The 12,726-nt window shown below is 34.4% G+C and overlaps 1 protein-coding gene across 1 annotated transcript in view; it reads right to left on the minus strand.

Moving 5' to 3' along the window:
• Positions 1-12,726, minus strand: part of Lrriq3 (leucine rich repeats and IQ motif containing 3) — a 123,676-nt gene that overhangs the window by 95,712 nt on the left and 15,238 nt on the right. Inside the window, 1 exon segment of the mRNA XM_010605245.1 lies at positions 5,405-5,535. Within this exon segment, the coding sequence (XP_010603547.1) occupies positions 5,405-5,535 (131 nt within the window).

Raw genomic sequence — 12,726 nt, forward strand, 5'->3', positions numbered from 1 at the left:
TTCATTTTCTTTGATCAACTATTAAATATTCTAAAGTCACTGATAACACAAAAACTATTTTAAGATATTAGTCAAATGACAATTCACAGCAACATCAGATGCACCATGGTGATCATAATAGAAAACAATTTCAGAATGCTAATCACTTCAGGAAAGCTTTCCCACATCAGAACAGAATCCAAAAAATAAAGGTGTTCAAAATCTTTAAATTTTTAAAATACATGCAGTAGTAATAAAATAATCAAATAAATAGGACACAATATTAACAAGCAAGTACTTTACCCCTAAAAAAATGACTTTCCCAAAACAAACTTACAATTAGGCAATAGTAGTTAATTTTTCTTCATTTTTAATGTATCATTACTTTCAGTACAGTAACAGCCTGACTTATGAACATTCGAGATGCAAATTTTCACAGAAACAAACAGACCTCGCATTATGAACAGTCCTAGATGTGAATCAGTGGCGCAAGTAGCCCACGTGTCTGCCGGATGCGGTCACTGCTGTGTGATTGCCTTGCAGTGCGACAGTGCACAGTAAATATTACCGTGCTCAGTCAGAGCCTGGGATGCTCGGAAGCCAGAGGAAAAGCGGTGGGAACGTGGAGGGGACAGCTAGGATGGGCAAAGCAATATATGGTGTTTATTTGTGTCAAAGGGGTGCAAAACTCACATGGTCAGACTTAGGAATGAACTGGACTATTGAAAACATGACAACAGATGTAATCATTAAAGTGTTGCATAAGCAGCAATTATTTGTCATGGAGTGGATAAAAACAAATATTTTGAAATTCTCTACAAAAGTGCATATTTCAAATATTCTCAGTTTTACTATAGCTATGATTTAATTGAGCCACTTCCAGTAATTTGTATACTATTTAATAATTCAACAAATATGTTTCTCATAAACTCACTTTTCAATGAGTAACTTTTGGTTGTAAGAGAGTCCTCAATTTTAGATGACTTAAAAAAAAATAAAAATTTATTTTTTCCCAAGACTGAAAAATCAGGGCTAAGACGTTTTGCTGTCTGTTCATCTTGAGAACGAACAGAGATAAGCTGAAGTTCTGACATCATGTTATTTTTCTAGTACAGGTTGCAAAACTCCTATAGTTTTGATTACGAATATACTACGAATACAGATCAATTTGGGAAGAACTGACATCTTTAATACACTGATTCACCTAACATGAAAATATTTTATTCATTGTGATCTTGCTCTATTAGCAGTATTTACTAGTTTGGGGTTTAAAGCAATTGATATGTTTACTAACACAATCTGAAATCTGCAGCATACAAGAGTAATGAACAGAGTGTGCTGCTCAAATCTCTCCCCACAAACTACTAGGAAAGGCACAGCTGATTACATGTTCCAGCAACTGTTCCTCTGGTACCACTGTTATGCTTGCAAAGTTTTTCCCAGCCAATGACTGAGCATATCAAAGACAACAGTGTTGCCTCATTTCTGCCTGATACAAGATTCCTCTAATATACAAATTTGTGCAGGGACACACAACTGGCCACAGGGAGTGTGGTGTTGCCATCTGAGGCCTTTCCTGACCAATCCTTTTCTCTCTCAAGTGTCAGATTCCTATGAGAGTCTGAAGGATTTCCCTGTCCATTTCTGTCCTTTTCCTTTTTATTTATTTTTTAATTTTGTTTTGGTTTTTTGACACAGGGTCTCACTATGTAGTTGAGACTGACCTAGAAATCACTATGTATCCCAGGTTGGTCTCAAACTCACAGCAATTCTCCTGCCTCAGCCTCCTGAGTGCTGGGATTACAGGCATGCACCACCACACCCAGCTTGTCCTTTTCCTTTTGTTTCTCAAAGGAACTTTAAAATATACTTCCGTAAAATATGCTTTTTGTACATCTAATCTTGTGTGTCTGCCTCTCAAACATTAACAGTGTCTTTTATACTATCAGAAGGGGTAGATTTTGTTTAATTTTTCTAGTTGATCTCCTCTGGATATCCAAAATGTGAATAAATGGACAAAATGTACGGACAACTGTAAGACCACTGTCCTGTTGGCAATTGTGTGGAAGAGAGTAGATCTTCCATCTGAAGCATGTGAAGAACAGCAACAGGACAAAAAGATACTTCCTAGAAAATTTGGAGCGTAAATTTAAGAAGACAAACTAAAGACTAAAGGAGTTTTCCATATTTCAGTAATGTATGAGTACAAGCACTCTCTAGAAAGGGTGTGAAGTATACCAGGACTTTGAACCCAAAAAGCTTCCCTCCAAATCCAGGAACAAAGCTGAGGAGAAGCTGCTGAAGGGAAAATCCAAACAGCCTCACTCAGAAACGGAAAAACAAGAGTGGAGGGGAGAAATCCACATGCAACGAAGACAGTATGGACCACAACTGGAGATCTGAAAAGTACACCAGGATATTTTTGGACACTACACAAAAGCAACAGAAGAGACAATTTGGGATCTGAAGGAAAAAAGAAAATTTAAAGTTCAGAAAAACTAACTTTTCATTTAAAAAAGGCAATAAAAACCACGTCCACGAATATAACACAGAATTGTGACAAAGAAAAAAGAGGAAAAGAAGAATAATGACAATGCTCTAAACAATACAACAAGCCAGAGAATAAAGCTAACCTAATAAAACTATTACCTATTATTTCAAAATGAACTAAAAGATAGTAAGGAAATTACATGAGACTCACTAGACAAATGTAGAAATAATTATTGGCTTCAGAAAAAGAATCTGTGTTTCAAACTCATTTTAGATAGGAAGACTAATTAGAAGGAGTGTAATTACAAATAAACATGACAAAATGCTCTAGCAAAAAAAGAAAATTAAAATAATTTTTTAAAATTACAATGAGATAAAATAATTATACAAGGAACTAAGAGCTAGCTCTGATAAATCAATCAAGTAATTGTTCAACACAATATTGAACCCATGTATCTTCAGTATAAAAACAAAAAGTATCTGTACCAAATTTGGGACTTTATTAAGTATATTATTGATAGTAGCATGCATATAATAATTCTGAAAGCATTTTGTGTATATTTTAGGAGTAAGCTAATATGTAATAATGCTAATTAAGTTTCTCATGGTAATGGGAAGTACAATGCTGAATGTAAACCCTGAAGAGCCCTCTGTGTTGGACTAGCATTTGAGATGGCAAAATGAAAGCAAAATGGAAAGAAGACTCCATAAGATACTCTGTCTGACAAAATCACATCAAAACCATTATAGCCCAGTAGCAATAAACACATTTAGCTCCCGTATCTTAGTTTCCAAAGTCTATTACTGATTACAGGACTGTGAAAAGTAAAAGCACAGAATTAGGAGCATATGAAACCTGACATTTACAGAGTTAACGTACATAGTTTAGTCTCTTTCTAACTGACAAGTGACCAACATAAATAACAGACATGCAATGGGTATCTTAACTTCTCCAACAAGTTAAATTCTTAGTGCTTTATCTGTAAAACAGAAAACATGAGGCAAATTCAAAATCTCTGTGAATTAAGATATAAAGTGGATTGACATGGTTCTTTACATAAATTGTACATTCAATAAATATTTCCTATTCTGGGCCAGGGATTTAGCTCAGCGGTTCGGTGGCCTGCCTTGCAAGCACAAGGACCCGAGTTCAATCCCTGGTACAAAAAAAAAAAAAAAAAAAAAAAAAAATTCCTATTCTCTTTTCCATTTTTAACCTTTTTTTTTTGTACAATACATCAACCCAACCAATAATCTTCTCTATGACCTTAATATGGCTATCAATTAGGTTTGGGAGCCTGCCAATTTGATTACAATATTTCATTCCAAGAATAAACATGCACTTTGCTTATATCAATGATCTATATTAGATACGCCCACACTAAATCATAATTCTAAATTTATGCTGTATGATATTTCTATGAATAAATGATATTTCAAATCAGTTTAAGCAAAAAATTTTGAGAAAGATGCAAAATATTTAATAACTGGGAGATACTTCTCCTGGCTAGAAACAGACATAAGAAGACCAATCACTTGGAAATGCTAGATGTGGCAATCCACAGACACTCTCTAGGATAGCTTTTTGTTTCCTATTTCTTACTTTCACTTTCCCATAGAAGAATCTAGAAACACTTTTTTGATTCCAGGTCCCACATCTTTAATTACCGATGTATTCGTCAGTTCAGCAAAAATGTTTTGCGCACTAAACATGTGCCAAGCACTCTTCTATTACACGCCAGAAATGCAAAATGGAAAAGAATAAGAGATGTAGCCCTGGCATCACAGGGCTCACAGTGCATCTGATTACACAGCCAAGAATAATAGCAGACTGCGTGACAACTAAAGTGTGTGATGCACACATGTGTCCTGGGCAAACTGAGTTCCACTTACCACTTAGCACACACAGGCTAGTAGTAAAGGAGAACCTTCTCTGCCTCACCACAGAAGGCTGAAACTCTTTTCGGTGAAATTCTCTAATTTTACCTTCTCAGGAAATGTCTGCCTTACTCTATATCTATTTTTAAATTATTACTATTATTATCATCATTATTAGTATTATTTTAAAAACAGAGTTTGCTAAGTAACTCAGGCTGACCTTGAAGTCACTGCATAGCCCAAGTTTGCCTTGAACTACCTTGGTCTTCCTGTGCCTGAGTGCCGGGACTGCAGTCATGTGCCACTGTTCAAACTTACCTATATGTCAGAGCCAAATTTCATTTCTGTCCTCTGAACTTTATTAGCTATCAAACCATAATAAGCTATATATGTTCATTTATTTTTCATAAGTTTGATATTTGACATGACTACTTAAATCTACATTGATGATATACATCCTTATCTCCCCAAGAATATTGAAAGAATCTAAAAAGAAAACATTTTCTTTATTTGCAAAGAATAGCAACTGCAAAGGAACACAAGAAAAAGAGAAGGACAACTAGTTAAGGGATAACAGAAATGGATGTGGTAGATATTTTAGTAAAACTGTCCTCAGATACCAACAAAATATAAACTCCTTGTATATATTTTTTCATGATTTATACTTCTATGGTATCTCATTACATAGTCCATGAATTTTTTTCTACTACACAAGTTACTGAGAGAATTTCAATGTGTGTTACTGATTTAGAGCTTTATATTTGATTTTTTAAATGTAAGAATTATTCAAACAATTAACAAAGGTTTATTAGTTTAGTCAATTTAAAATAAAAATACAGCATCAAATTTTGATTATGCTAAATATTGCAGGTACATATGTGTGTGTGTGTGTGTGTGTGTGTGTGTAGTTTCTGTGATATTTTCCTTAAAATTAAATTAAATAGCTTATAAAATATTTTGAAGATAGAGAATACAAAAAAGGGAAATTATTGGAGAACTATTATTTCATAATTGATTTTCTTGTTTCATTTTCTAAGTAGTAATGAAATAAACATACCTGAAATGTTTTCTAACTAAGACACCGCATATCCATCTCTGAATGATCAAAACTGGTGAGTTATGGGCCAGAATTACATTAATTCTTGAAATAATATATTTATTATTAATTTCATCCTCATAGGTTTTTCCCTGTATAAAGAAAATATATTCAATAACATTTATCTTTCATGAAAATATTTCTAAAGTGTATTATAAACCTGGTAATGTAATGATATAAAGAAATTAGTAAAATATTCTTAGCCATCTTATAGGCATAATAGTTAAGTAATTAGTACATTTCATAGTAATTTTATTAAAGTAATTTTATCAAGAATCAGTAGCATCAAGTAATTTCAATTTTCTACAGAAAATGCAAGATTACTGATAATAGTCTGCATTCAAGATTCTTATGCAAACTTGCTAACATATATGTAACATGCTGACCATACTCATTCTGGCAAGAACTGGTGGCCAATGAAACTAACAGTGAGCTGTGGATCACCATAAAACTGACATGTGTTGAATTCATAAAGTAAGTTACAGTAGTTAAAAATGGTGTAGCTAACTAAGATGTTAGGTGCTTTTATTAGACCGTATGCATTCCCTTGGGAAATCAATTACCTTTAAGAACAATCTCCTTTCTTTCAAATCTTTAGATTTGAGACCATAAACTCATTATACCTCATCGATCACTTACTCAAGTGATCAATTATTATAATTTCTGTTATTAGAAATAAGGTCAGTGTTGTGTTTTCAGTGTAGGATAATACGTATAAACATGATATTTACTTTATTTTAAAGCACCTAACTGAAGATTACTATCCTTGTAATGTTCAAAACAGACATCTCTCCCTCCTGTACATATGATTAGCTTATACACTGCTGGGAACGAATCACAAAGCATTGTAAAGAAGTGCTGCTTCAGATTTATATTTTCAAACATGATCTCAAGATTAATTTCTATTTGTTTACTGCCTCAAAACAATAATATGTACTAGAGCTGGAGCTGATATTCTGATCACATGGCAGGCTTGCTTAATGTATTTATTTGATGGCACCAGACGATCACTTACAAATGTCTTGACTTGGCACAGAACGTTGTTGATAATTTCCTTCTTTTCTACTTATTCAGATCTCCCTTCGTCACCCCACACAGTACCCTCCACTCTGGCAATATGCAACCTCTGAAACTCTTGCGAAGTGCCTGTCACTCACACCTCAATGCCCTCTACACACGCCAGTCCACTTTTTTCAGTGCCCTCTCAATAGTCTTTTGGAAACCCTATTCACTCCTCCAAAAAATAGTTTTCTGACCTTGATCGGAGAACAATATTATCCTGTGCAATATTAACTCACTCGTCAGAGCTGACAGTGTTATATTTACCTGCGCCCTGGAATCCTGGAAAGAAGTAAAAGTTAAGAAGTTTTCTTGTGTCTTTGTTTTAGGAAATGCCTTACTGTAGAGTTGCCCTCTTCTTCATGATTGATACGCATAAACCCACAATGCCCCTCTTGTTTCCCTATAAGGCCTGACACAGACATACCTACTAAAAATTAGCTGAACTATTTAGGCCCCGCTGTTCTATCAGAACGAAATGCGTTTCAGCCAAACTTTGGTTAAGATGCTCTCCTTCCCTTAGCCTGACCCACCTTCAACCTGAGCCTACAAACAGCCTTTCCTTAGCCCCTCCTGAGAATAGGGAAGTTACTGAATCCAGCATATTCTGATCTACTGTCGGGTCATGACACTTCATTTATCTCACTTTCTTACACCAAGACATTTCTAGTCTTGTTTACTCCTTTCTGAAAAAGAGAAAACCATTTTGCCTAACCTTTCAGACCTCTGCATAGTTTATACTACCAAGTCCACAGCACTGTCTCTATTACAACAGCCCCCTCCCACCCATCTTTGTCAATAGTCCTTTCTCTGACATGAAATAAGCCTTTCAAATGAAGCCATCTACTTTCTAAATCTTGATTTTCTAAATACTCTGTTGTTTCTACCATGATGCAATTATTGACCTATTTTTGCCACATCAGCTCACCAAGTTTAACAACCTGTTATCTCTCTAGGATTAAGTTTCCTGGTTTATAACTGGCATTTGATTATCAGTTGACTATCAAGTCACTCTTCTGATTTTTCTATCTTTTTAATTTTGATATTTAAGTCTTTATTTTTGGTTCTTCTGAAAGGCATACAAATATTTGGGTAATTTATAATTTATGTCATTTATTTATTTATTTTTGAGAGAGGGACTTGCTATCTAGTTCAGATTGCCTCCAATTCACTATGTACCCCAAATTATCCTCAAACTCACAATGTAGCCCAGGCTGCCCTTGAACTCTCAGAGATAAGTTTCCCAAGTGCTGGGATTACAGGTGTGAGCCACGATGCCGAGCTAAATTTTTAATCTCTAGTCTAAATTTTCTTCTTTTATGTATGTACTTACTAAATTAGGTTTTCTTTCTCAAATCTCTATTTGCTAACTTTCCTCAAATGATCACCTTCCTTGTGATATCTTATTGCTTTAGATATGTAGATTATTTATACAGCTCTATTACCTGTCAGGAATCATCTTTTAAATTACAGACTTAGAATGAACTTTTAATTCTATTTCTCTACTTGCATATAAAAACTGAAATAATTATTTCCCCATTCATAACAATGCACTTCATATCATATTACTTATATAGTAATTAAAATGAATGTCATCTTGTCACTCTAGTTAATAAAACCACACTGCTTTTTCTCATTCTTTTCTACCCAAGAAATCATTTAATTCTATCAAATAAATATCTCTTCTTCAATTTGTTACCTATTACTTATATGAGCTCTACCAACATATTAAATCAGCCCCTTTAAGGCTCAAACTTCTAATAGCCTCTTTCAGAAACACTCAGCCTCTGATAAAATGAAAGCTGACCGAGAGGCCTTTAGACTAGGATAGGTCTATGTTCCTATGTGAATAAACCAAAGCCCTTTGTAAACAGTAAATTAAAGAAACTACCAACTAACATCTTACTAGGAACTTTCCTTGGTAATTAATCAAAATTGTTTTCAATGTTTTCTAAGTCTTCTTCCCTGCCCTTGTTTACAAAATTTCTCCTTTTGCCATCTGGGCAAAATGCTAGCTGTTTGTACTCTGGTTCCAGAATATTCACAGAAACTCTTTAAAATTTAAATGTGCTTATGCTTTTCTTTTATCAATTCAATTTCCCTCTGCTCCAAAATAGCAGAATACAGAATAATTTTTGTAGAATAAAAATGGGGCCGTGTAAAAAAAGCTTACATATTTTCACAAGATCTTGCAAGAAAAAGTCCTGTTTCCTTGGTAGTATTACATTTACTATTAAAATCCTGTTTTTGTTCCCAACATCAATTGACACACGCAAACACATTTTCTAAACTCCATGAGCACAAAATCACTTGTCACTTGGATTTGCCAGGCTCTATCTACCCTGTGCCTATGCAAATGTTTTCTGCTCTCCCTCCCTTACTCAACACTGTGGCAAGACCTCTATTTGCTGAGACTCCTTACATTGAAAAACTCATCTGAACTACACAGATTATTCTTTCTTTTCTGTTTCATTTTTGCACTACTACAGAGCTTAACTTTGGAGATTTCTGAAGAAAATACATAGAGTTCTTTTATTACATACAGAAGAGCTAGGTAGAAATATTACAGGCAGTCAGATAGGACTAGGTCCTCCAGAGGGTCAGGACAAAGGTGGAACACACCACAGCTGCACCAGAAACACATCAGCTGAAAATCAGGCCTTGAGATAAAGACAAGATGACCAGGGCCGGGGATTTAACTCAGTGTTTCCGCTGCCTGTGTCACAAGTGCAAGGTCCCGGGTTCAATTGCCAGTACCAACAGAACAATAAAAGAAAAGAAAAAAGACAAGACGACCACACACATACTTTCTTAAAGAACAAACACTGGGCCTAATGAAGACATCAGCCACCCCAGTGGGGTGACCAGACACCACTTCCTAGGAGAATCTTTGTTCTTTCCATCCACGCTTGTTACATGATTTATTTCCCAATTAGACCAATATTACCTAAGGGACTACACTTATAATCTTTTTGGATGTCCATGGCTATGGCCCACATTGTATCCACGTGGGTTTAACCCCAAAAAAACTCCTCTGCAAACTGGGGTTTTCCAGGCTACCCACCCGGGACACCTCCTACACCACAGGAGCTTTCTTATCAATACTTAGCTTTCTACTCTTACTCTCTGTTGTTCCTAGGACTCACTCTTTGATTTCTAGAGAACAAGAACTCAGCATATCATACAGTTAACAGGTTGGGAGACATAATATTTCATATTTTATCTCTGGTATTATTTACTGTAACACTTTCATAGAGTCATCAGATGAATGAAATTTTCACCATTTACTTGATTTTATTTATTCTTTATTTGCTTTAATTTTGTCTACTGTAAATTCAATTCATGTATATTGGATATCCTGACCTGGACTCTATGGCTTATTCTTTTCTCAATATTTTCACCTATTTTCTTCTCAATTTGGGGAAGCCATTCTGTCAAAGGCAAGCTTTCTAAAACTATGTGCTCCAGTTAACTTGTCAACTCCTCTATTTATGTGGCTGAATCTAAATTCTTTCTCTTTTTAATTTCCTAGTTGCCTTGACACAGAGTCCTTCCATATATCTATTTGCTACTTTTTATACCCCAAACTATATTCGGGCCTCTCTATGAAACTTATTCTGTGATCTATATCAATTTATATCAACTACCTCTTGGTCCACCATTACTGTCAACATTGCCAGGATTTTCTCCAGTAGGGAAACATAAACATTCAGACCATAACAAGTCTCATTTTCAATATTTAAAAAAGAAAAAAATCATTACATTGCATCTATTAAACACCTTTAAAATAATCATTTTTGTAAAACACAGATTAATCTCTAATGATTTCTAGTAAAAATATGATTTCCCAAATTTACATGTGTTTTTGTTTACTTCACTGGGGCTCATATTTCAATATGGCTCAGCAATGTTCAATGTTGAGTATACAAAAGTACATATGAAAGAAAGAGGGAAAAATTAGGTAAAAGAATACAGGAAGAAATTTAGGCAACTTAAGACTTAAATTGTCCTCAACAGATTCAATTCTGATGAGAACCATTAAGTTCACGCTGGAGTTTATAGCAGAGTCCTACTTCTCACTGAATTATAAACAGTTCTTTGTCTTTAAGGTGATATGCAAAATAGTAATCAGATATGGGTAGTATCAACATGTCTTGCAGAAGTTAAAAAAAATATCTATCTATCTATCTATCTATCTATCTATCTATCTATCTATCTATATATATCTTCCAGGTATACTTAAGCTTTTTGGTACCCTAAAACAATTATTTCCCAAAATGCCAATGAAGATATCCCTGAAAATTTGTATAATAGCCATAAGCCATTTGGTATCTCAAGGTAAATAGAAGTTTCCTCTTCAAGGAAAAGTAAAGTATTTCTTCCATTACAGGAGTGATAGCTCTGAATAAAAACTACCACAGTTAAATCCCAGTATGTGCTGTGCGATGTAGGGTTAAATAACCCATTTATCCCTTTTTTCATCATCTACAAAGTGGAAGATAAAAATGATATTATCTCATTGGGTTGCTGTGACATAATATTTATAAAGCATTCAAAATAGTAGCTGGAACATGTCAAGCATCTAAACAATACCTACCAATATTTTTACAGTAGTACTTAAAATGACATAGTGTTTTAGATTTTTCAAAGGACTTTTAGATACTTTATCATATTTGGAGTCCCAAAAACTGAAGTAAAGAAAGATATATGGTATTAATTTATCCAAACTAAAAACCTAATGTAAAATTATAAAACCAATGAACTAAATGTAAAAACAATCATTTAGTATGAAAATTTTCAATCATACAGGAAGAATTATAGCAAAAACTTGGGAAAGAAAACATATTTAGGCTGAAAGCAATCAATAATCAGTAAAGTAGGGGGTAAATATGAAATACCTGTACTCCGCTAAGTACACAGAATGAAACTGGTTATTATAAATCCTGGTATAAACTATAAGGAAGCATTTGAAAACAAGATTAGTAAGGACTTTTGTAATGATTCATATACATGCTGACAGTAAGAATATTTTTTAAAATTATTTCTAAAACTAAATTCTATTCAGACTAAACAAAAATTCTACAAAGAAATTGCTGATTAATACTTTAAATATTTTTGTACTTATTTAATTTTTTTTCTTTTCTATTTCCATGTTAACTCTACATGTATGTGACCCATAAGATTTTCTTTTATTCCATCTTTGAATTTTTTCATCAGAATATCCTAATTTGACACAATTTTCTCAGCAACTGGAAATGTACCACATACCAACACTTCACGTGAAGGCTTCTATTGCATACACACACACACACACACACACACACACACACTCAAAAACGCATTTATCTATAATAACTTTGTAATATCACTATAACAAAACACCTGCGATGCGCTTCTTAGGGAGATAATGTATTTATTTAGCTTATGGTTCTAATGATTAAAGGGCATGGTGTTACCATCAGTTCAGCTCATTTGAAATTGTCATGGATAGTACGTTTTGGGTGGGAGCAAAAACGACACCCCATTATAAGAGGTACAGAGAGGTGGTGAGGCCAGAATTAGATTTTTCTAGCAATCATTCATCTCACAAGGACTACTCTTATCCATTCCGAAGCCAGAGCCTCTAATGCTTGAAGGATCTTGCACTAGGCCCCCATCTCAAAGGTGCCAGGTGACACAGGCCTCCAGTTTACAATGCAGCAGGAGACACTCACCAATGTTGGCCCCATATTTTTGAACTTCCCAGTTTTCAGAACTGAAAGAGTGATGGTTTGGATGTGGTTTTGGTGTGTCCCCCAAAGGTTTTTTAGTAGGGAGCTTGGTCCTCAGCATGAACTAAATAAACCTTTGGACTTTAGGTACTTTGTAATACCTAATAGAAAATGGGCTTAACACACTAAAACACAAGTTGCTTTTTTTTTTTTTTTTTTTTTTTTTTAGGAAATAAAAGTTGAGACATACTTTGCTACAGGAATTGATGGTATTTTCTTAGACAATTTGAAGCTATAACGCAATTGTTTTTTTTTTTTTTTTTTTTTTTTTACCGGAGATTGAACTCCGGTCCTTGCACTTGCAAGGCAGGCCACCGAACCACTGAGCTAAATCCTTAGCCCCTAGAAACAAGTTTATTTAATTAGGGTCTCAGATACTCAGTTGTAACAACAAGAACCGACAACAAAGAAAATGATGCAAGAAGTCAGACTGTTACTAACAGTAAATACCTC

This window comes from Fukomys damarensis, unplaced genomic scaffold, assembly GCF_012274545.1.
Source record: "Fukomys damarensis isolate Sample0158 unplaced genomic scaffold, DMR_v1.0_HiC HiC_scaffold_33, whole genome shotgun sequence".
In the NCBI taxonomy this organism is placed as follows: domain Eukaryota; kingdom Metazoa; phylum Chordata; class Mammalia; order Rodentia; family Bathyergidae; genus Fukomys; species Fukomys damarensis.